Consider the following 26,042-nt stretch of genomic DNA (forward strand, 5'->3'; position numbering starts at 1 on the left):
TCTCAATTCAGCTATATTTACCTATCCCTGCCAGTACTTTCCATCCCCTGGTCACAACCCACCACCCTGCCCTCCCTGCTCACATTCCCCCACATATAGTATTTTCCCCCCCTCATTCTTTCCACTACCCCACAGATACTATTATAATAGTTGACATACTTTGCACCAACAAGAAAAGAGATGTTTTTCTTTGACAGTTTCTACGTCTGTATACAGCTCCCTGACATGCTTTACATCTCTGTCATTTTGCAGTGAGATACTCCGTTCGTTTATTGCCTGATGAAGCGGGATGTTTGCCCGTGAAACGCGTTGCACTTTTATGTAGGAGTATGTGAATAAATTGTGAATTTTTTTTCTACAATCAACAGCGATTTTTTTTTTTGTCTGTTTGTGTGTGGACGGTCCACCACCGCCACCTAAACCGTTTTAAACCTTTTATCTTGTTTTATCCTACTGGCGCCTCTGTGTTTCTGGGTACTAGGAGGCAGATTATGCTATTGGCCTGTGTTTCTGGGTGGCAGATTATGCTGTTGCCCTGGTTTCTGGGTGAGGTGATGCTGCTGGCTTATGTTTCTGGGTGAAAGATTATACTGCTGGTCTGGGAGGCAGATTATGCTGCTGGTCTGTTCTGGGTACTGAGGGGCAGATTATGCTGCTGGCCTGTGTTTCTGGGTACTGGGAGGAATATGATGCTGCTGGCCTGTGTTTCTGGGTACTGGGAGGCAGATTATGCTGCTGGCCTGTGTTTCTGGGTATTGGGAGGCAGATTATGCTGCTGGTCTGTGTTTCTGGGTACTGGGGGGCAGGTGATGCTGCTGGTCTGTGTTTATGGGTACTGGGTGGCAGATTATGCTGTTGCCTTGGTTTCTGGGTACTGAGTGAGGTTATGCTACTGGCCTATGTTTCTGGGTGGAAGATTATACTGCTGGTCTGTGTGTCTGGGAGGCAGATTATGCTGCTGGTCTGCATTTTTGGGTACTGAGTGGCAGATCATGCTGCTGACCTGTGTTTCTGGGTAGTGGGAGGAAGATGATGCTGCTGGTCTGTGTTTCTGGGTACGGGGTGGCTTTTGATGCTGCTGGTCTACGTTTCTGGGTACTGGGAGGCAAATTATGCTGCTGGCCTGTGTGGGTACTGGGAGGCAAATTATGCTGCTGGCCTGTGTGGGTACTGGGAGGCAAATTATGCTGCTGGCCTGTGTGGGTACTGGGAGGCAGATTATGCTGCTGGCCTGTGTGGGTACTGGGAGGCACATTATGCTGCTGGCCTGTGTGGGTACTGGGAGGCACATTATGCTGCTGGCCTGTGTTTCTGGGTACTGGGAGGCAGATTATGCTGTTGCCCTGGTTTCTGGGTACTGAGTGAGGTGATGCTGCTGGCCTATGTTTCTGGGTAGCTTTTGATGTTGCTGGCCTGTGTTTCTGGGTACTGGGAGGCAGATAAAGCTGCTGGTCTGTTTCCCTGGGTGGCAGGTGATGCTGTTGGTGTACAGTGCCTGTTCTCCCCTCCAAGTTAATGTATTTGGCCACAGCACTGACTTATCCAGGGTGACAGAGTTCTCCACAATTGACAGTAGTGCACAATGCTCGTACTCTCTTCCAAATTAATGTATCCCCCAATCAGCTGTTGCTGTGCTCAGAGTACTTTGAAATTGGTCACATAAGCCTGCTGTCGTCCTCGACCAGCCCTCATGCACCACCCTGAAAAGCTGCTAGGAGTCTGCAGGGTAGTACGGGAACACTGCAAGACATCGCTGGAGTCCCGGTGAGTCTTTTAAATGCCTCCAACCCCCCCAATCTGTAAAGGTACATAGTAAGGCCAGATTTACCATAAGACACTGTAGGTACGTGCCTACAGGTGCTTGATGGTGGAAAGGCGGCTCACTCCGTGTCCCCTTCCCTATGCAGAGTCCTGATGAGCGTGTGAATGAGATTACTCACCATGCTCTTGGAATTCCATGGACGAGATCTCCCTTCAGCCAGGGGCACCTCTAGCTACTTAATACTGAGGGTACTTCTGGCAACCTAATACTAAGGGGCAACTGTAGCTACCTATGACAGGGAAGGAAAAAAGTAAGGGAGAAGTGATAGCTGGGGCAGCCAGCACACTTGCAGTGCAGTTTGGAGGGGGTTTGTAGGGTCATGGAGGGCAAAGTTTAAGGTGCCAGAACCTCTGCACCTATCCTGTGAGGTAAATCCAGGCCTGCGCAAATATGTCAAAGATGGAACAAATAGTCCAGAAAAATCCCAGAAGGGGTGGTGGAGGGAGGTGATTAAAAGTATGATAGCTCTAGTCACAAGCAACATGTACTGTTTCAATGGAGATGGGAAGAAAGACTGCAATGCAAATTCTGGTGGGCAATGTAAGGAAAATACTATGCTAGTTTGTCACGTGTTTAACCTGTTCAGCACTGCTGTATCTCGTATCTACGCCCCTGTGTACTTTACTTCAGCACCAGGGGTGTAAATACACATACCATGTTTACAGCAACACGCCCAGTCAGCTGTAACAAATGTTTTTCTTTAGAGATTATTTTGCTGTAGCATATCTTTTAGAGCAGAGAGGAAGTTCTGAGTTTAGGTCCACTAAGGTACAGTAAATAAAGTGTTTGTAGTTAAGTGTAAAGATCTTCTTTTCTTTGGACTCTGTTTATTGTACCATCTATAATGTTGTTGTACTACGAGATGCTAATGGCTTTGGTTTGCATGAACAACTTGTATGCAGTGTGAAACTGGACCAATGAAAAAATCAGCAGGAAGATTAATTGGTCGAGTAGTTCCAAGCTGCATACAATTTGTATGTAAGTCTGAATTGTTAGCGTCTCATACCCACTTTTGACATGGAGTGCAGTTTAACTAAGCTAATCTATGGTTTCAAAAAGACTGCGTTCACTTTCTTGTGTGTGTTACTTTAAAGTGTAACTATACTTGTGTTACAAACAAAAGGTCAGAACTATGAATCCACATGGCTTTTGTTCGCACAGCTAGAGCTCTATTGCCTTGGAATTACTATCAGTGTTAAGTTTAAGCAGCAATTCTTGGGTGCTGCACTACATTAAAATTGCTGGCAAGGGAGAAGCAGAGGTAACCCTTTATTGTCTGTAGCAAGTTCTTGAGAACAGCAGCTTTGCAGGTAAGGTCATTTCACATGGCAAGATGGCAGCCACTATGAAACAGATCAGATTCTGCAGTCATGGCCTAGTAAGGGGAGATTGTACTCTACTAGTAAAACAGTGTTATCTAGGTATGTGAAGTCTGATAGATTCAACTGCAGCAAAAATGTAGAGTTGCTTTAAACTGTTACAAAGAAATTAACACCCCAGATATGTGCTTACTGGTTGCTTGAACCAGTGTTATAAGCACTACCTTTACCCCCTGAAGCAGCAGGTAATGTTCACCGATTGTCCAGGTGCAGTCTTCTATGCATCCTGCAGCTTCCAGCACTTTTCCGCCGTCCTCAGTGTGCTGCTCCCCAGATACGCATCGGGTTACTTGACACACCGGGCGCCATGCATGAGGGCCATGCATGAGCGCCAGAAAGCTGCTGGGAGGTGTAGGATGCGCAGACTACACCTGGACAATTGGTATTTCCTGCTCCCCACACCCAGTTATCCCACTCAGGCATGCCAGTTATTGAAGGCTTCCAATTGCCTGAGTTCCAGATACAGGGCTGTGGAGTCGGTACAAAAATCTTCCGACTCTGACATTTATGAAACCACGACTCCAGGTACCCAAAATGACTCAGACTCCTTACGCTAACACTTAACAGGGCTATGGATTTTGTACAACAATCAGACTCCTCAGTTTATGAAAACAACTCCGAGTGCCCAAAACTGCCTCAACTCCGACTTCACAGCCCTGTCCAGATATTTATTATTTTAATCCAAAATAATTGCACATCACACGTATGATTTTTCCCTTTATGCAGGCAGTGATAGTTATATTACTCACCAATTACAATGGAACAAAATGCACTTTTTTATTTATAAAAAAAATAATTTATATCCAACCACTGGAATGAAGTTATAAATATTTATATTTCTCCAATACATTTTAATGTAACATCACAAGATTAGCGGTCTGCGACCGCCTTACTGAATGTATAACAGTTCTAGTCATCTGATGAAAAGTGGCATTTCTCATTAATGGCGACACGCTACACTTTGATGCTGAAAGCAAGATTCCCTGTCAGGTAGTACAATATCTTCCAGAATAGAGTGTCACAAGTCTAATACCTCTTCTTCAACCTTCCGAGCCTCTTCTTGCACATATTTCTCCTGCAATGCCAGAGTTCTGGTGCAGAATGGGTTAAGGATAGTATTTCAAAGACAACTCAATATAAAGTGTAAAATCATTAGTCAGTACATCAACTGTCAGTAATAGTCCTGAATAAAGGACTGGTTAATGCAGTTGTACAGTATCATTTTTACCCCATTTGCAACATTTATTCATGCACAATGAACTGATAGCTGACAGATAAGAGGATCCTTAACCACTTTGTCCTCAATGAATAAAACGTCAAGGACAACACTCCCGGCCGCACATTCGTTAGCCCAGGAATCAATGAATCGGGCTATGGTGCTCTCCTCTCCCCCCCCCACAGAAAAAGCGACAACTTCTCTCGGAAGCTTCGCTTTTTCTGACTCCTATGTCCCTCTAAGCGTACATTGTATGCTTAGAGTGAGGTCATGTAAACAAACTCAATTGCCATCTTGTGGCCAAAAAGTATAACTACATCTAAAAGTAAAAAAAAAATACACAAATTTCCCCAAATCAAACACTATTTACATCCCACCCTCCCAAAAATACCCACATAAAATGTTTAATAAAAAAAACAAAAACATTACAATAAAAAAAATTTACATAAGGGTCTAAATTTTAAATATCTATGTAAAAATGAAATATTTCTATTTTTTTTATAAGCTTGTAAATAGTGATGGATGCAAAACGGAAAAAATGCAATTATTTCCAAATAAAATATTGTCGCCATACATTGTGATAGGGACATAATTTAAACGGTGAAATAACTGACAAATGGGCAAATACAGTACGTAGGTTTTAATTATGGAGACATTATTTTAAAACTATAATGGCCGAAAACTAAGAAATGCATTTCAGTTTTCTTATTCTTACGGTTAAAATGCATTTACAGTAAGGTAGCTCTTAGCAGAATGTACCCCCCTAAAGAAAGCCTAATTGGTGGCGGAAAAAACAAGATATAGATCAGTTCATTGTGATAAGTAGTGATAAAGGTATAGGCTAATGAATGGGAGGTGAACATTGCTCGGATGCATAAAGTGAAAACGATTGAGGGCTTAAGTGGTTAAATAAAAAAAAAAAAAAAGCCCTATACGTACCTATTTCCCAAACTGCTCCAGGTTTATTCAGCCAGGGACCTACCAATCCAGAGAGGATCATTGGTAGGCCCCTCCCCTCACTGGCCCACCTATACAGCTCCAGGTTTAGTCACCCAATGCATCTTCTGGTGCACATATTCAGCCCTAAGGAAGAAAAAAAAAAAAAACTGGCCAATACATCTGAATATAAATGCAATTTTAAAAACTGCAACCATCACAAGATTGCCCCATTTCAGGTCTATCAAACTTCATCCATTGCACTAAGAGCAGAAAGCACAAAGTAGTTAACCCGAGGCTAGCGGTTACTATTTATGGCAATTTAGCTTTAGTAGCGCACCCACAGCTTTGCTCCCTCTGCTGGATGGTGCCAGTGATCTGATAGTGTAAGACACAAGGGGGCGCTCCAATGGTGTGTTAATTCTTTAATACAGATAGAAATTCATAAAAAATTACACTTACAATGTATGTGCAATTAATGCACATGTAAGAGGCCACCAGCGAGTCCCTTCCGCCTCCTGAGCCTGGCCAGTGCTAATGGGGTCCGTGCGTAATGTTTTCAGGTCAAGTGGGGGGTGGGTGGGTGGGGGGGGCTGGCAACCGCCGGCTCGTACTCTTCAGACCCAAAGAAGGAGTGGATTCAGACCTGAAGAAGGCGTGGCTAAATGCCAAACCGCATTGTGGCGTCAGACGGCTTGCCGTGAGGAGTCCGAGCCGGCGGTTGTCCCTCACTTCACCTGCAAACATCACGAACGGACCCTGTTAGCACTGAACAGGCTCAGGAGGTGGAAGGGACTCGCTGGTGGCCTCTTACATGTGCATTACTTGCACATACACTGTAAGTGCAATTTTTTATGCGTGTCTATATTAACGAGTTAACGCACCATTGCAGCGCTCCCTTGTATCTAACACTAAAGCTAAATCTACACGCAGCGATCCGGGATCGCCTCTTCCGCGTCGCCCGATTCGATACCCGCTCATCCCCGCGCCGCTTATCTTCTGCTCGATTCCCTGCCATTGTCCCCTCGCGGGGAACGAGCAGGGAATCGGCAGTAGCAATCTGCGGCTCGATTGATAACACACATCGGAGCCTCATCTACGTGTGTAGATGAGGCTTTAGAGTAGAAAAACATGCATAAAAGCCACAGCATAGAACAATACAAACGTTTTACTTCTCCCCTCATCTGCACATTAGCACATCGGGTGCTACACGTAATTTCATAGGTCAGCTTACCACTTAAAGGACACTTGATAAACGGAGCATCAAAACATAATATAGTAACAAAAATATAAAGTTTATGTTCTGTGTAACTGTATTATCTTACCTACACAGCCCCACAGTAGCAGCACTGCTTTGTTTACCTACAGTCCCATCTATATATACTTAGTACAACAACTGTTTTATCTTTATAACCCTTATTTAATCTTAATGTAATTATCCTTCTTGCTGATCAGTCAAAACCAGTCCCATCAGTCTGCCGACAGCTTGTACTCACGTGCAACTGTCGGCAGAACGTCTGCCCCGCGGGAGGGTGTGATGGACCCGTCGTTTGCAAAAGTACGGCGTGTGTATGCGCCTTTAAAACATTCAGCTTTAAGTGAGCAACTGTGCCACTGAACTATCGCAAATACCTTCTGTTTTATGAAAGCAAATTACACTCAGTGTTGCTGTTTATTAAGAGGGCTTGTTGGTCTCTTTTATACCTCTATACTTTCCTCATGGTTCTGGGTCACCATGTGCTACCTGGAAATTCTGCCACCTTATTTATTCATATAACTTTCACGTAAAATATTTGAGTAACACTGTGGTGCTATATAAATGCATGTAACAAAACCTGAAAAACATAGGATTAGGATACGATGCAAAATGGAAGTCCGCACCAACAGCAACAGACATAAGGGATCCAAATGACTGGTTATCCTCCCCAAAGCAGAAACCACAAGCTTTATCCACAGCTGCCAAGAGATTTCTTAAACTTCTTTCATCCTGAGAAAACAAAAAAACATAATATTCAATGTTAATAGATCAGAATAAAAACAAACATGTTCATCAGCCCCTCCCCTGTGAAAATGCAGCTATACCCATCTCTTGTATAGCCTCACATAGGCAGTGTAAATCAGTTTCTTTTGTTCAATGCCTGCATAGAACTATAATGGAACAAGGCTACCTCAGTTCAGGGGAGGGGGCGGGGGGTGTTTGTTCACATCTAAAATCGAAATGTGCTATGTTTTTTTAAAGAGCTTTTCAAAGTGATTTGTTTTTTGACTTTTTGGAGCAAGTCGGGAAGTGAACTCTTTCACCTGGAAAAAAATAAATACAATGTATTCATTCTTAAAAGCGCAAACGCAACTGCTGCATAAAGAGATTTTGTGAGCGTTTTGCTTTTTTCCTATACCTTCCATTGTAGCTAATTTGCCGTAAAAATGGTACAGGCAGCACTTTGCTGAGCAGAAAGCAGACGAAATGCGCTGATATGAACTATCAATTCAATCAAGCGATTAGGTGTGAACGAGCCCTAAACAATGCTATCTCATACAGGCAGAAATTAATGATTTAAAGGGGAATTGCAGTGAGAAGGGTATGGAGGCTGACATATTGAACAATACCGGATGCCTGCAGTCCTACTGATCCTCTGCCTGTAATACTTTTAGCCATAGGTCCTGAACAAGAAGGCAGATCTAGAATGATCAGCAGGACTACCAGGCAACTGGTATTTTTTAAAAGGAAATGCATATTGCAGCCTCCATATACCTCGCGCTTCAGGTTCCCTTTAAGATCAGAAAGTATCAGATCCAGGTAATGCCATTTTCAGAATTTGCCATGGGGAAAGTGGGAGCTCCATAACAGACAGGAAATCATCTTTCAATACTTTTTCCATGAAACATCTCTAACCTTGATGCTCAGTGGCATGAATGACACTAGTCCATAATCTTGAATGACCTCGGCCAGTTTCTCATGAAGCCGCCTGTGGCGCCGGAAAAAAGGGTCTGAGGTTAAATGTTCTGCCAAATAGGAAAGGTCCATAACCTCTGTGTAGAAATCAATGTTGAAAGCTACAAAAGAAGATAGCTGCTGTTAGCGTTCCCACATGATTGCTGCAAATTTTAGTATCAGCAGAAATAATTAATAATTCAGAAGCGTATTACGTTCAAATTACTAAACAATTTGAGTTGCTGCAAAACTTTTTAAAAGAACTCCACCTAAAGTCACACAACAGTAAATTATTATTATTATTTTACTATTGCGCTGTACATTGTAGCAATGTACAGCACAATAGTACTGTACTACACAATAGTAAATGTCAAGATGTGTGAACATATAGCAGACAGTCAACCCTGTGGCGAATAGCCATGCTGCTTCGTCACTCAATTAGTGCAGGTGTGGAAAATAAGGCCTCCTGCTTTGTGCTTATGGGTACTCATGCCATGCTAAAGGAGGAAATACCTCCACTGGCTATACTGAGAAAGAGCACAGATGTTAAAAAGGGATACTGTAGGGGGGTTGGGGGAAAGTGAGTTGAACTTACCCAGGGCTTCTAATGTTCCCCCGCAGACATCCTGTGCCCGCGCAGCCACTTACCGATGCTCCAGCCCCGCCTCCGGTTCACTTCTGGAATCTCAGACTTTAAAGTCTGAAAACCACTGCGCCTGCGTTGCCGTGTCCTCTCTCCCGCTGATGTCATCAGGAGCGTAGTGCGCAGGCACAGACCATACTGGGCTTGTGCTATACGCTCCTGGTGACATCAGTGGGAGCGAGGACACGGCAACGCAAGCGCAGTGGTTTTCAGACTTTAAAGTCTGAAATTCCAGAAGTGAACCAGAGGCGGGGTCCAGAGCATCGATGAGTGGCTGTGCGGGCACAGGATGTCTCCGAGGGACCATTAGAAGCCCCTGGTAAGTTCAACTCATTTTCCCCCGACCCCCTACAGTATTCCTTTAACCTCTTGACGACCAGCTAACGCCGATCGGCGTAAACTGGTCGTCTGCGGGTTACCATGGAAACGGCCTTTCCATGTCAGTTCACGGAGGGTGTCTCCGTGAACAGCCGGAGAGCTGCCGATCGCGGCTCGCCGGCAAAATGTAAACACGTGGGGAAGAAATCCCCGCTGTTTACATCATACGGCGCTGCTGCGCAGCAGCGCTGTAGGGCAGATCGGCGATCCCCGGCCTCTGATTGGCCAGGGATCGCCGGCATCTGATAGGAGGAAGCCTATCCTTCAATGCGCTGGACGGAACTCTGTCCTGTGCATTACGGAGAGAGGGAGGGAGGTAAGGAGGCGGAGGGCGGAAATGGCTGCGGAGGGGGGCTTTGAGGAGCCCCCCCCCCCGCAAAACGCAGATGGCCGGCGGCGATCAGACCCCCCCGGCAGGACATCCCCCTAGTGGGGAAAAAAAGGGGGGGGCGAGGGGGAAGTCTGATCGCCCTGGCATAATACTGATCTGTGCTGCGGGCTGGAGAGTCCACGCAGCACAGATCAGGCAATTCACCCCTGGTCGGCAAGTGGTTAAGGTAAATAAAAAAAAAAAATTGGCATGTTGTTCTTAGTAATTTTCACAAATGTTTATTGGGCTGTAAATTGAAATGTAATTTTAATAACAATATTATTTCTGCACTACTGATTTTTGTTTATAGCGAATTCTAAGATAAGCAGAATTTCACTTTAAAGTAAACCTGAGGCGGTTTTATATTAAACAGTTGGATGTTTACCTAAGAAGAGGGAAGCGTCTGAATCCTCCAGAGGCTTTCCACATCCTCCTCAAGACCACTGACGCTGCCCCCGGACCACCAGACAGTTCGCGGCTGTGCTCTTCTTTGTGAACCAGTATGGCCCTACTACTGCCGCACCTGTGCAATAGGATGGTGCTGCTCATGGATGAGTGGCTTCAGCTTACTGTGCAGGCGAGGCCACACTTGAGCAGATGCGGAACGACCAAGATTGTACAGGGTGGGGCGTGGCCACAGGAACATATTCAACAAGCTCTTGTGGGATATGCTCAGAGGGTCCATGCACAGCAACACTGGGGGCAAGGGGGACACTGGAAGCCTCAGGGGTATGCATTCCCTCTTCTGAGGTAGGCATTTTTTTATTTTTTGTCTGAGGTTCACTTTGAGAATCCCCCCCCCCCCCCCCCCAAAAGGCCAAAATGCAGATATGTCTGCCACACAAGCCTCACACCTTCAGCCTTGGAATCAAGGAGATGTAGGTCATTAGCATCTCCTGTTGTATGAAATCAGCCATCCTTTAACTACAGCTGATACATTACCTCTCACCTAACTTCCCAAGACATTTCCCAGACTCACCCAGACGGCCATACTGTTCAATCAGATCCATCTTAGAGAGGACATTGATGTGTGGTAGCTCCACATGAAGCATGGTGCCAAGAGATGTACAGAGAACAGAGATGAACTTGGCTGGGTCTGTACAGTAATGAGAATCCACAAGGTGAACTGCACACAGCTAGAATCACAAATAAAACAGTTATTACTTTTTCAAAGTCAAATAATATAATTCAGTATTAACAGAAAATGCCTTCATACCTCAATATGTAGTTGATAGAAAGATAATTGGATATTTAACAACCTTCACAATTCTAATCTTTGGTAACAACATTTGTAAAGCAATGTTTTCCGATAGGACTCAAAGCGTATAGATATTTCTCTGAACAATATATAGTTGCAGGGTGGAATGTGCTACAGAGAAAAAAAATGGTGTGTTCATAAACACCAGACTAAACAGCAGGGCTGTGGAGTCAGTACAAAAATCATCCAACTCCTACTCCTCAGTTTTTAAAACCACCGACTCCAACTCCAGGTACCCAAAATGGCTCAGACTCCTTAGTCTAATACTTACCAGAGCTAAGAATTTGGTACAATAATCATCCGACTCCTCAGTTTATGAAACCACCGACTCCAGGTACCCAAAATTGCTCAGCCTCTCCAACTCCATAGCCCTGCTAAACAGGTCTTTACAAAATCCGCTATAGCATCACAACCGGTTTCTCAGAGGAGCACACAATCTATTACCTGGTATACACAATGGAATTTCCCATCAGATCAACTGTATATCTAACAGGAAATTACATTGGCTCTGATTCACTATAATACACTGCTACAGTAGCACAAGTTAAGAAACAACGTGCGCATGCTATGTGTGGCTGTGCTGCATAGCATACCTTCCTTAGTTATGCAAGCTGCTTACATTGCAAGGCGTGCTCATTTAAATGCTGGTTGCTGCTGTGAAGTATCATGACCGCAATACTTCACTAGCTTGTTCGCTACTATGCTAATTAACATAGTAACGGCAGCGCTAGTGAAGTATCTGAGTCACAATACTTCATGGCAGCACCCAGTATTTAAAGGAGCACATTATTATTTAGTATTTATATAGCGCCGACATATTACGCAGCGCTGTACAGTGTATATATATATATATATATATATATATATATATATATATATATATATATATATATATATATATATATATATATATATATATATATATATATATATATATATCTTGTCACTAACTGTCCCTCAAAGGAGCTCACAATCTAATCAATCATTGCTATATAAGCAGTGCACGCCAACTAAGGAAGCCACGCTACACAACATGACCTCATGTAGCGTGCATAGTTGGTGCACGTTTTTTAACCCGCTCAGCTGGAGCAGCGCAGTATAGTGAATCAAGGCCATTGTTTGCACATGTTCAAATTGCACCCAATCAATAAAAAGGAATGATTTTCAGATCATTACTACACTAGATCGATCCCGCTATGGATTGGGAGCATATCGAACATGTCAGAAATAAGTTGCATCATGTGTACAAGGCATTATCCCAGACACATTCTGTCTTATTTCCCTGTTGTAAACTAAGGCCAATTTAGGAAGGGAAACAATTGAAAAATCTGTATGTTTTGTGATGCAAAAAGAAATCCATGCAAACCCAGAGAGAACTTCGTAGCAAAAAAAGTTTCTGTACTGTGTTAGCCATACAAATTAACAAAGTTTTGTAAAAGCAATCCCTTTTAATGGATAACTGATAAAGCTCTCTGGGATTTCTACCTACAGAGAGAACTTACAAACTCTGTTAGATTCAGGGTTGTGCCGAACCCACCATTCCACTGCCAACAACTTCCATCACTGCACAATTGTATTGCTAAGTAATGGTCAATGAGATGTAAATAATTCAGAGGCGATACAGGATTATGCAAATTGAAAATGGAACAATGTATTACTTCTTTGGCTGAACAGATTTGCATATTTGCATCCTTCAACTCAGAATGACTTGCCTCTCATTGAGCATCCCTGACTCTAGCACCAATGCAAATATTTTGAATAGACCTGCTTGGGTCTGAATGTTGCCTAAGCTTGTGGCCCCATACACTATAGTTCTGTATCTGAGTAACTGTTGTGCTGTCAAAGATTGTCCCCGGAGAGCAGATGCATTTCCCATATAGACTAATGTTGAATCCAGCTCTAGGCACTAAATGGACGACAAGAGTCCATCGGAGCAGACACTACATTGTCCATTCCCCTATCCATATGAAGTCTGGACAAAAGCCCCGGCTCCACTAGGGCTGAAAGGCTCAAATCGACAGTTTTCCCACAGGCGAATAAGGCAGGGAAACGCTGCCTATATTTTCAATTGTTTGCCTTCTGAATCACACTGTGATGCAATTCTGGACAGCATACTGCAGATTTCTACAGCACACACCCAAATCCCTATCCGTGCATGGACCAGCTAAGCAATCTGGATGTGTGCTTGCATCCTGCGAGACGCAATCTGGCTAGTGGAAACCAGCCTTAAGTGGGTACCTAGCCTATGGGAGAAATTAACCTATGTCCACAGTCTTCCGCTGAGAAATCTTTTTTTGCAATGCATATTTTGACACGCATCATTGACAGCTGCTGTCAGCAATAGGAATTGCATGTGATGTGCAACATTATGCTGCAGGCAGCAAGGTTCTTTTAACACATATGCAGGAACCACATTGGATGTAAACAAGCCTATTAATTAACATGGGCTGTTACATCTGACGACTATACACAGCAGATGTCAGCGCTATATAAATACAGTACTCAATCATAATAATGAGTAGTAAAGAGTAGTAAAAAGGGCGTAGTAAGGAATGGATCATTCATCTCACCCGCAGTCCCCACGCCTCCAGCTGCCTCAGTATAGCTGGCAGAGCTGGGTGGTGGGTATACAGCTCCACTTGTCCAGGGCAGTCAAACAAAAAGTAGGTGCCTCGCACACTGAGCAGCCGCTCCAGCAGCCAGTCCATGTTGCCTTGCAGGTACTCCATGCAGTAGAGAAGAGCTCCGTTGGGCCCCAAGCGCAACTCACTCATCACTTCAGACAGACCGAGCAGCTCCCGCAAAGTCACTGCAGCACCCGGCTCATCCTCCCCGGCTGGATCCAGGTTAATGATGGAAGCCGAGCGGCCCATGCTAGTCAGGAGGGCATGCATGGCGCGTACATAAGTGCTCTTCCCGGAGCCGGGGGGACCAATCACTGCCTGTCCAAACCCCAACAACGGACGCTTCTCCCCACCACTCGCCGCTGCCATATTCCTGCTGCTCCACAACTCTACAGAGACAGCGCAGCCAAATTCTAACTCCGCCAGTAGGCGCGCACTAATGACGTCACAGGACAGGCGGTGCTGCTTATCCCTGTGGCCGTCCGAGAGAGACCCTGGGGAAGGAGTACAGCGTAGGGAGCTGTAGCAAGATCATAACATACTGAAGTAAACTTAGTACTAATGAACGTTGGAAGCCAAAAGCTGAAGTGCAGGTTTTCCAACATTTCAGCATACTCATCAACGTAGCATACCAGAAACTACGGTGATGGGACTGTATATGAAATTCTGTGACCAAAAGCACTCAAGCAAGGATGCCATTTCTTCCTTTAAAATATCAGTAAACTAGAGTGACCAGATTTTTGTGGGTCCAACCTGGAACGGGGAGGGGGGGTAGCGCGCCGCGGCGAAAAGTGGGGAGGACTGAGGAGCGCGCAGCGACGAAGACTGGGGAGGGGGCTGCGGCGCGCGCAGCGTGGCGAAAAATGGGTGTGGCCATGCCATTGTATGGGCGGAGCTAACGTAATGATGTAACAGCGAGGCATAAGAAAGCAGTGTTTACGCCATGATGTGGACAAACAAGACTTTGCATCATGGGTGTGCAGAAACTGTGTGATGCTAATAGTATACCGTAACCACAAAGCAGCAAACATAGCTGTCAGGAATATACTGGGGTGCTTATGAGTTAAGGATAATAACAGAACATATTTCTGTCTTTTTTCTGTCTACTGGGTAAAACCTCAGATGTGTATTGTGCTTGGTAGTAATTGGCCACCTGGCCAGAGTAATCTGAAGGATAATGTAAGTCTGCATGTAAATGTACATTACCTCTGCCCTCATTGTCCAGCCGGGGAAACTGTGTGTACTGCTAATTAGCGGCCAATTGAGGAAGAATAGGCTGGTCGGCATGGCTTTTGAACTGGAATCAGCCATTGTCCCATCATACAAAGCAAACCTGCCAGAGTGTTGGGGATGGGAAGCGGACACCTGAAGGGGTTGGAAATTTCTACAGACTTTAAAAACGGAAGTGGAATTGCTTTGAAATCTGTAAGTGTAAACAGGATTACAGGCAAACTGCTACCTGTAACCAAAATTCGATCTTTTCATGGATGTGCTAAAATACACTTTAACCAAGGAAATAATGTGGAGGAAGCTTTTTGATGTCTGCAGAGTTCAATGGGTGACATTGTGTCCTGCCAAACTTCAAGAAGCTAAAACAGGAACCCCCTTTGAAGTGCATATCACAAGAAGGATTATGACAAGCGTTCGGTGATGTCACAAACGGGGAAACTGCATTAGTTCCTGGGGGCTGGACATTAAATGCCCCAGGGGACACTTCGGACTATTTAAGGTGGCCCAGGACAGCCACCGGTGTCTTCTCTCGGAGGTAGCGAATAGCTAGGGAGGATCGCGACTCCTGGTTGAAACGGCGTCCTCCCGTCAAACAACGTTCTAACCTAAGCTGGTAACGTTCTTTTTTCCCCCGTTTATTTTTACGCAAATATCCGTGTGTGTTATCTTTGTAACTCTTAATTGTGTAACTTTTTTACTTTGTCTTTTTGTAATCTTTTTGTATATATTAAGTTCTGCATTGTTCTATGTTTTTCTAGAATATTAAATTATTATTTAATAAGTTTGACTTCTGCCGTACTAAACTAACACTCATAGCCTAGAAGAGACTGAAGTGTAACCGTGTATAAGTTCATGCCTAATTGTACGCTTGAGCAACACTACCGTATGAAATTGTGATTGCATTGTGTGTGGGGGCGTTTGTCATACGTTGGCCTAAGCGCGCAGCTGACCCAACGTACGAACAACGCCAGTGCGAGTAGCGACAGCAGAGTGGCTAACAGTATCGTTCGGAACGACTGTTAGTGGGTCTTTGCTTCACGACAGTATAAGATTGCAACTGTGTGTGTGTGTGGGTGCGTGGCGTTCCCGTATTTGGCCTAAGCGCAAAGCTGACCCAAATACGAAAACGCAGATTGCGTATTGAGCACTCGATAGCTGAGTGAACGTGTCTAGCAACGCTAGTGGTGGCAGTGGGAAGTGTTTGAGGGGTTCCAGCCTTGTTTGTAGCTTAAATAAGGCTGTTCCCCGCTTAATCTGGTCAAACCCGCAGTCGGGAACCGTATACGCAGGCGTGCCGCGGGCCGGTTCTTGACATAATTGGCTGGCAGTGGTGGGATCATTTAGTACATTAGTACGCAGTTTAGCTCGCTATTCTGAGTACTAAAGGCTGGAAGCTTGCTAGAAGCAACTAGCCTACAGAAGTCTACTCAGTGCAGAATCTATATACGTTTTTTTTTGTTCAAAGATACACACTTGGTATTTGCTTTCCCTTCCCCCCTTTTTTTTTCTTTTTATTTTTTGCAACACGATGGCTCAGAAAGCATCCAGCTATGCAAGGCAAAACAAAGAGATACTACTCAACCTGTGTGAGCACAAAGGCATCGAGACGGTGAGCGGCCAGACTAAGGAGCAGTTGGTTCGTGCCCTCGAGGAGCATGATGAGGCAGAGCAAGCCCGTGCTTTAACGTCAGCGGATGCAGCTCACGACACGCCAGAGGAGGAATCGCTCACGCCACAGAATGCAAGTGGAGACGATGTCCTGGACGATCCACCAAGCAGTTAGATGCCATCTCTGGAAGCAGATCTACAGCTACTGAACTCGGCTGATCCTGAACTGCGCCTAAAGCTGATCCTACTGCACCGACAGGCAGAGGAAGGAAGAGCTGAACGGCAACACCAGGCCGAGAGGGAAAGTGCTGAACGGAGACACCAGCTGGAGCTGGCTAAACTTCAGCAGCAGAACCGGTCTGCTGGACCCGCAGAACGCGAAGGTGAGCGAGTCCACAGAATCCCCCTGGATAAGTTCCCCGCTATGGACAAGGACTCTGACATAGACACTTTCCTACAGGGGTTTGAAAGGACTTGTCGGCAGTATGGGGTGCCCCGTGAGCAGTGGGCAAGATACCTCACACCAGGGCTGAGAGGCAAGGCCCTGGAGGCGTTTGTGAGTCTCCCCCAGGAGGAAGAAACAGACTTTGAGGCAATTAAGAAAGCCATCATTGCACGATACCACCTCACGCCAGAGGTGTATCGAAAACGTTTCAGGACAGTGCAGCGAGGTCCTAATGACAGCTACCTGGATCATGCCTGCAACCTGCGCACTGCCTTCCAGCAGTGGCTAAAAGGACTGTCAGTTAAAGCCTTGGATGCCCTGCAGGAGCTGATGATAAAAGACCAGTTCCTACACACCTGTCCTGTTGAGGTCCGGCTGTTTGTGCTGGATCGAGAACCAAAGACAGTGGATGAGGCTGCGGAAATGGCCGATGCCTACACCGCCCATAGAGCACCTGAGTCCCGGAGGACTACTACGCCCAGCTGGAGAGGAGAACAGATGGCTAAACCTGTTTCACCCAGCACCCAGAGGAGGCAAGCACCGCTGTCTCCTGGATTCAGGCAACCAACCACTGACACTCGGAAATGCTTTGTATGTGACAGGGTGGGTCATATCAGCATGACTTGCCCAGAGAGGAAGAGGGAGGCCCCAAAATCCAGTGAGGCCTCAAACCCCAGTGAAGTCCCAACGGCTTTGTGTGCTACCAGGAATGCCACTGGCTATGCAGAGAATCTGCAGCTTGTCACGGTTGGGGGTACAGTTGCCACTGGGCTGAGAGACACTGGAGCAGAAGTGACTCTCATACATCCCCAGCTTGTGAACCCGGAGCAGTACATACCTGGGAAAATGATTGCTGTCAGAGGAATTGGGGGTGTCACCCCAGCAATACCCACCGCCTTGGTCCACCTGGATTGGGGGGCCGGCAGCGGACTGAAAGAAGTTGGGGTAACTGACAAAATCCCCACCAACGTTTTGCTGGGTACTGACCTGGGACGGTTAGTGGCCCGGTATGAGCCTACCCCAAACCCTGTGGGGCCTGCATCCCCAGCAGAAGTTCAGGACTCTTGCAAGGCACTGTTGGATAATGCTGTGCAAGTGGGGAGTGCTGGCGAGGCCCCAGGGGCTACGGACTGTATGCTAGGAGCCAGCCCTAGTGAGTCTCCAGTGCCTAGGCCTGGAGTGGGACATGTTGATACAAAGAATGCAGAAATTGATAATGTCATTTATGACGCCCGGACTATCGATGCGATCGATGCAGGAACTGTTGATGCTACTGGTGAAGTGCTGAGTACCACTGTGTATAATGTTGCAGATAATGTTGATGTTTTATGTGAGGGCCCAAATGACCATATACGTAGGGCTGATTATGCTGATGTCACCTGTGTTGTGCTACATAATGCTGTGTGTCATGTGGACACTCCGTCAGCTGCAGGAGTAACCAGCGGCGCTCGCTGGGCTGCAGCAGGTGGACTGTCCACTGAAGGGGCAGATGGCACCAGGCCAGATCCTCCCCCTTCAGATGGTTTCAAGACCAAAGGCGATGTGATTTACGATGTTTGTAATGTGGGCGCTCCCTCAGCTGCCGTGGTAACCCGCAGCGCTAGCGAGTCTACAGCACAGGGACTGTCCACCGAAGTGGCAAATGCTGCTGGGTCAGCCACATCTAATTCGGAACCTGGCCCTGAGGGCCCAGGAGCCTCTCCGTCTGCAGCCTTCCTAGAATGTGTGACAGGCAGCACTGAGCTCTCTGGGGCTGTTCAATTTGACAGCAGCCTGGAAGAGCTCAGGGGGCTAGCCAGCAGGTCACCAGCTGGGAGGGGCGGGCTGAGAGGGTTCTGGGAAGTTATTCCCTCGGAGCTGTCCGAAGGGGAAGAGGCAGACCAGCAGATAATCGATCCCCAAAGGGACCGAGAGATAGCTCCTGCCACTATAGAGAAAGTGTGTGTAGCGACGGTTGGAACCCTCCCCCAGCTGCAGCACTGTCTCTATGGTCGCGAATTCACGGTTGTCACTGACCCTCATTCCCCTGGTTGGTTACGTCAGGTTGTCAGGGGCAATGACACATTGCAGCAACCTGACCTAGCTTTCCAGTCCTGTAGCTTGGAGCTAAGGAATTACCCCCCCAGGCCCGGCCGTCAGTGTCGGCTTTGGCAGGACGATTCGTTAGAATCATCTGCCGGCGCCATTTGGAAGAGGGGGCGTGTCAGGAATATACTGGGGTGCTTATGAGTTAAGGATAATAACAGAACATATTTCTGTCTTTTTTCTGTCTACTGGGTAAAACCTCAGATGTGTATTGTGCTTGGTAGTAATTGGCCACCTGGCCAGAGTAATCTGAAGGATAATGTAAGTCTGCATGTAAATGTACATTACCTCTGCCCTCATTGTCCAGCCGGGGAAACTGTGTGTGCTGCTAATTAGCGGCCAATTGAGGAAGAATAGGCTGGTCGGCATGGCTTTTGAACTGGAATCAGCCATTGTCCCATCATACAAAGCAAGCCTGCCAGAGTGTTGGGGATGGGAAGCGGACACCTGAAGGGGTTGGAAATTTCTACAGACTTTAAAAACGGAAGTGGAATTGCTTTGAAATCTGTAAGTGTAAACAGGATTACAGGCAAACTGCTACCTGTAACCAAAATTCGATCTTTTCATGGATGTGCTAAAATACACTTTAACCAAGGAAATAATGTGGAGGAAGCTTTTTGATGTCTGCAGAGTTCAATGGGTGACATTGTGTCCTGCCAAACTTCAAGAAGCTAAAACAGGAACCCCCTTTGAAGTGCATATCACAAGAAGGATTATGACAAGCGTTCGGTGATGTCACAAACGGGGAAACTGCATTAGTTCCTGGGGGCTGGACATTAAATGCCCCAGGGGACACTTCGGACTATTTAAGGTGGCCCAGGACAGCCACCGGTGTCTTCTCTCGGAGGTAGCGAATAGCTAGGGAGGATCGCGACTCCTGGTCGAAACGGCGTCCTCCCGTCAAACAACGTTCTAACCTAAGCTGGTAACGTTCTTTTTTCCCCCGTTTTTTTTTACGCAAATATCCGTGTGTGTTATCTTTGTAACTCTTAATTGTGTAACTTTTTTACTTTGTCTTTTTGTAATCTTTTTGTATATATTAAGTTCTGCATTGTTCTATGTTTTTCTAGAATATTAAATTATTATTTAATAAGTTTGACTTCTGCCGTACTAAACTAACACTCATAGCCTAGAAGAGACTGAAGTGTAACCGTGTATAAGTTCATGCCTAATTGTACGCTTAAGCAACACTACCGTATGAAATTGTGATTGCATTGTGTGTGGGGGCGTTTGTCATACGTTGGCCTAAGCGCGCAGCTGACCCAACGTACGAACAACGCCAGTGCGAGTAGCGACAGCAGAGTGGCTAACAGTATCGTTCGGAACGACTGTTAGTGGGTCTTTGCTTCACGACAGTGTAAGATTGCAACTGTGTGTGTGTGTGGGTGCGTGGCGTTCCCGTATTTGGCCTAAGCGCAAAGCTGACCCAAATACGAAAACGCAGATTGCGTATTGAGCACTCGATAGCTGAGTGAACGTGTCTAGCAACGCTAGTGGTGGCAGTGGGAAGTGTTTGAGGGGTTCCAGCCTTGTTTGTAGCTTAAATAAGGCTGTTCCCCGCTTAATCTGGTCAAACCCGCAGTCGGGAACCGTATACGCAGGCGTGCCGCGGGCCGGTTCTTGACAATAGCCACCTATGACCATTAAATAATAAATGCAGTAACAGTTACCCCGGACACCAGAAAATAAACGCAATGGGCAACATGTCAGCACAAAATAAATGCAATGCGGGCAACATGTCAGTACAAAATAAACGCAATGCGGGCAAACGTCAGTACAAAATAAATGCAATGCGGGCAAACATTTCACCAGAAAATTAACGCGATGCGGGCAAACATTTCACCAGAAAATTAACGCAATGCGGGCAAACATTTCACCAGAAAAGAAACGCATTGCGGGCAAACATTTCACCAGAAAAGAAACGCAATGCGGGCAAACATTTCACCAGAAAAGAAACGCAATGCGGGCAAACATTTCACCTGGAAAAAAAAACGCAATGCGGGCAAACATTTCACCAGAAAAAAACGCAATGCGGGCAAACATTTCACCAGAAAAGAAACGCAATGCGGGCAAACATTTCACCAGAAAATTAACGCAATGCGGGCAAACATTTCACCAGAAAAGAAACGCAATGCGGGCAAACATTTCACCAGAAAAGAAACGCAATGCGGGCAAACATTTCACCAGAAAAGAAACGCAATGCGGGCAAACATTTCACCAGAAAAGAAACGCAATGCGGGCAAACATTTCACCTGGAAAAAAACCCCGCAATGCGGGCAAACATTTCACCAGAAAAGAAACGCAATGCGGGCAAACATTTCACCTGGAAAAGAAACGCAATGCGGGCAAACATTACACCTGGAAAAAAAAACGCAATGCGGGCAAACATTTCACCTGAAAAGAAACGCAATGCGGGCAAACATTTCACCTGGAAAAGAAACGCAATGCGGGCAAACATTTCACCTGGAAAAGAAACGCAATGCGGGCAAACATTACACCTGGAAAAGAAACGCGATGCGGGCAAACATTTCACCTGAAAAGAAACGCAATGCGGGCAAACATTTGACCTGAAAAAGAAACGCAATGCAGGCAAACATTTCACCTGGAAAAGAAACGCAATGCGGGCAAACATTACACCTGGAAAAAAAAACGCAATGCGGTCAAACATTTCACCTGAAAAAGAAACGCAATGCGGGCAAACATTTCACCAGAAAAGAAACGCAATGCGGGCAAACATTTCACCTGAAAAAGAAACGCAATGCGGGCAAACATTTCACCAGAAAATTAACGCAATGCGGGCAAACATTTCACCAGAAAAGAAACGCATTGCGGGCAAACATTTCACCAGAAAAGAAACGCAATGCGGGCAAACATTTCACCAGAAAAGAAACGCAATGCGGGCAAACATTTCACCTGGAAAAAAAAACGCAATGCGGGCAAACATTTCACCAGAAAAAAACGCAATGCGGGCAAACATTTCACCAGAAAAGAAACGTAATGCGGGCAAACATTTCACCAGAAAATTAACGCAATGCGGGCAAACATTTAACCAGAAAAGAAACGCAATGCGGGCAAACATTTAACCAGAAAAGAAACGCAATGCGGGCAAACATTTCACCAGAAAAGAAACGCAATGCGGGCAAACATTTCACCAGAAAAGAAACGCAATGCGGGCAAACATTTCACCTGGAAAAAAAACCCGCAATGCGGGCAAACATTTCACCAGAAAAGAAACGCAATGCGGGCAAACATTTCACCTGGAAAAGAAACGCAATGCGGGCAAACATTACACCTGGAAAAAAAAAACGCAATGCGGGCAAACATTTCACCTGAAAAGAAACGCAATGCGGGCAAACATTTCACCTGGAAAAGAAACGCAATGCGGGCAAACATTTCACCTGGAAAAGAAACGCAATGCGGGCAAACATTACACCTGGAAAAGAAACGCAATGCGGGCAAACATTTCACCTGAAAAGAAACGCAATGCGGGCAAACATTTGACCTGAAAAAGAAACGCAATGCGGGCAAACATTTCACCTGGAAAAGAAACGCAATGCGGGCAAACATTACAACAGGAAAAAAAACGCAATGCGGGCAAACATTTCACCTGAAAAAGAAACGCAATGCGGGCAAACATTTCACCAGAAAAGAAACGCAATGCGGGCAAACATTTCACCTGAAAAAGAAACGCAATGCGGGCAAACATTTCACCTGGAAAAGAAACGCAATGCGGGCAAACATTTCACCTGGAAAAGAAAGCATTTACTCACCTGGCAGAAGACTCCGGCCTCTGGCGCGCTGCTCCCCGGACCACCTTCCTCCTGAAGTCTCCCGCGCTGACAGCCTGGCAGAGCAGGGCTACGGCAAGATGGCGCCCGAAGCCCTGTACAGGAGACACAAATAGTCTCCAGAACAGGGCTTCGGCAGCCATCTTGCCGTAGCCCAGCTCGCCTGCCGGTGTCGGAACAGACACCGGAAGAGGAGGCTGGAGCGGGGCTGCGGGCAATGAACTGGCATGGCGTCTATAGACGCCGCTGCCAGTTCATAAGGATAGAGTGGCCAGAGTCCCGAGGCCGGGACGTCCCGCTGCTGAAAGCGGGACGTTTCCCGGGACCTCATGCAGCCTGGGACAGCGGACTCCGAATCCGGGACGTGTCCCGGGCAATCCGGGACGTCTGGTCACTCTAAGTAAACAGATTTATCATTAACACAAAAAACTGTAGTGTAAATAACATAGTGAATAAAATTGTTTGTTTACAATATTAATTTACAAATTATTTAGTCAGTGTTTGCTCATCGTAAATTCTTTACTCTCCCTGATTTACATTCTGAAATGAATCACAGGTGGTGATGTCTTTAGTTGTGCCAGGTGATCTGATCTGTACTGTTCATTACTGTGAGTTCTAATCACAAAGGGAGATTTTGCTTGCTTGGAAGTTGGAAAAAGCCATTATTTCCCACAATGCAACGAGGCGCACAGACAGCAATCTATCTGAACTATGGTCATGATATCACACTGGGGAGGGTTTCATCACAATATCAGCCATACAGACCCCCTCCTGATCATCTAATTAAGAAAAGGCAAATATATCTTGTGGGAAAAGGGGTACTGATTGAAATAAAGTTAAAGTTCTAGTATAAGACACAGAGGCATGTTCTCTGCCCAATGACATGCCTCTGTGTCCTTCTGGTGCAGCTGTCTGTCCCCCCTCAAAGCTAGCGACAATCTGATTGTCGCTAGCCTCCTTTTGCCCCTTCCAGCCATCAATCAGTTTGCTCCCCCTCCTCCATCACCTTGCTCCTCAGCCTCCAACAGCTTCCTCCAATCAGTGCAAAGCCGTGACCCAGGAAGTACTTTCGAGTCCCGGCCATCTTGGATTTCCTCTGCCGGTGATCAGACATTGCACCGGCTGCAGAGGATGAATGTGGCCACGGAGAGCGCTGTGGAGTGGTGCAGATTCATCCAAGAGGTGGCGTGGAGCAGGTAGTATGTACATTTTTTTAAAACTTTTTTCATGCCACCTCAGGTTCTCTGTAAAGTTATCCCGAGCCAAATGCACATGCAAGGCCACGCTATAGGAAGAGGAGGTGTGCAACCCGATGTAATTAGCAACAATGCCTTGTCGCTAATCTTCCAGGGCGTAGGGGGACATCAGATCACCAGTGACTAGGTTAGTCTTTTGAACCTCATAATTTGAGATTCATGTGCAAGGTCGCAATAGAGTTGGCCAGTGAGATGATAATATATAAGATTTCAGCACTACATAAATACTAAAATAATAACTTTTTAAATTTTTGATTGGCCAGCTTCCAAGCTGCATACAAAGCTAGCCATACATCTAGCGATTCTGGTTCAATCAACAAAGCGACCAACTTTATTAAGGTATCGACTTCAGTATGGTTGATTGAAAGTCGATCAACTAGTGGCCCACACACTACAAACAATATCCTGTGCGATTCACATTCGATCTGACCAATGTTGAGCCTCCATGCTCTTGGTGCAAAAATTGATTCCGAGTCAATCAAATTACGTGAACAGTAGCCAATTCCTTTGCGATCAACTGATATCTTGCATCCTGCTCGATCATCTAAGCTGGTTGATTCAACATGAAATCAGCCACTTTTCATCGATTGAAAATTCTGGAACACACCAGATTCTCTCTCGATTCTATATGATTGAATTGAATGGTTGATCATACAGCCAAATTGCTAGATGTATGGCCACCTTAGTATAATATTTGCATGCAAGCTAAAATTATTAGCTGGTCATTTGCTACCTTTAGTCTACAGACAATAAGTAGCAGGGGAATCAATTCTATTACAGACATAGAATTTTGATAGGCCAATTTTACCACCTCCATGTAGTATGGAAGCTTACCTAAACTGTTGGATTTATAGTATTCAAAATTTGTTGCCCCTCATACTAGGGCTGTGGAGTTGGAGTCCGGTCAATTTTGGGTGCCTGGAGTCGGAATCGTGAAAAAATGCACCGACTGCAACTCCTTATGAATTTAAACTGTAATTAAAATAGAAAATATGATAAAATGTTCTATTTCTCAGATAATAGTCATCATAAATAATTTATATATACAGTAATAGCTGTGCTTAGTCCACAAAAAATGAAATAAACCAATCAAAATTAGTTACTTGTGCTGCTTCAATAAAGCAGTCCCTGTATTTTTAAAGTCAGATATACATATCTGATTGTGACTATATATGATGTGTACAAAGGAATCTCTTATATATACTAAATAACATCTATGCTGTAAAAATAAAGCCTGACGTGTAGCTGTGTCACTAATAGAGATGGTTAATGAGATGGAAATAATTCTGCGTTGATGCTGATTTATGCAAATGTATGCACTCCCTTTGCTCATGAAATCAAATAATTTGATATGTTGTTAAAATTTGGTTTGGCGACTACGAATTAAATGGTACCTGAGACGGATGACAAAAGTTTTATACGTACCTGGGGCTCCTTCCAGTCCCCCTTCAGGCCAATCAGTCCCTCGCGGTCCTCCTCCACCACCTGGATCTTCTGCTATGAGTCCCAGTAATTCAGCCAGTCAGCGCAATCCAGCCACATGCCGCTCCTACAGCCAGGAGCATTCTGCACCTGCGCAATAGTGCTGCGTGGGTGTAGTACGCTCCCAGCGGCAGAGTGTGTGCATGCGCACTACGCCAGACTGGCTCAAGTACCACATAGCAGAAGATCCAGGTGGCGGAGGACAGCGAGGGACTGATTAGCCTGAAGGGGGCTGGAGGAAGCCCCAGGTATGTATAACACTTTAATTTCATCTGCCTCAGGTTTACTTTGTTACACAGTAGTACTATACTCTACATATGCACTCCTCACAGAGCTGCAGGGCATCCACCGAGTATGTTGTACACATTGAACACAGAGGTGTTGTCTATCACCCATAAACCTGGTTCAGATTGTACATGAAGAATGTGTAATAGCGGAATAATCTCCTCATTCCCCTGCAGAGTACCTGCACATCATTCTTACATGTCCCCACAGTTACATTGCCTAGGGCCTGATAGATATTCTTTGTTCTGGTCTGTACCATTTACAAGCACACTTACCAAGGACTAGTTTTAGTCTATGACTAAAGG

General features: G+C 45.6%; 1 protein-coding gene across 2 annotated transcripts; it reads right to left on the reverse strand.

Annotated features, from left to right (window-relative positions):
- Positions 1-4,017: 4,017 nt before the first annotated feature.
- On the reverse strand, positions 4,018-14,000 carry GPN2 (GPN-loop GTPase 2). Of its 2 annotated transcripts, none has more exons than XM_068265482.1 (5): positions 13,505-13,998; positions 10,656-10,812; positions 8,247-8,407; positions 7,213-7,340; positions 4,018-4,292 (listed from the first exon to the last, which is right to left on the reverse strand). In XM_068265482.1, exons 1-5 carry the CDS (start codon positions 13,925-13,927, stop codon positions 4,220-4,222), a joined length of 942 nt encoding a protein of 313 aa, XP_068121583.1. In that variant the 5' UTR covers positions 13,928-13,998; the 3' UTR covers positions 4,018-4,219. The 2 variants fall into 2 exon arrangements, with proteins under 2 accessions (XP_068121583.1, XP_068121581.1); XM_068265480.1 differs by lacking the exon at positions 4,018-4,292 and adding an exon at positions 5,431-5,500 and having other exon boundaries at positions 7,189-7,340; positions 13,505-14,000.
- Positions 14,001-26,042: the final 12,042 nt, after the last annotated feature.

The sequence above is a fragment of the Hyperolius riggenbachi genome, chromosome 2 (assembly GCF_040937935.1).
Source record: "Hyperolius riggenbachi isolate aHypRig1 chromosome 2, aHypRig1.pri, whole genome shotgun sequence".
NCBI classification, from domain to species: Eukaryota; Metazoa; Chordata; class Amphibia; order Anura; family Hyperoliidae; genus Hyperolius; species Hyperolius riggenbachi.

Excerpts from the sequence above, each read along its gene's own strand:
- GPN2 (XM_068265480.1), bottom strand. The coding sequence starts at position 13,927 with ATGGCAGCGGCGAGTGGTGGGGAGAAGCGTCCGTTGTTGGGGTTTGGA. Across the intron at positions 10,813-13,504 it reads TGGAGGCGTGGGGACTGCGG|CTGTGTGCAGTTCACCTTGT; the intron begins GTGAGATGAATG and ends TTGTGATTCTAG. Across the intron at positions 5,501-7,188 it reads CCTAATCCTATGTTTTTCAG|GGCTGAATATGTGCACCAGA; the intron begins GTTTTGTTACAT and ends TTTCTTCCTTAG.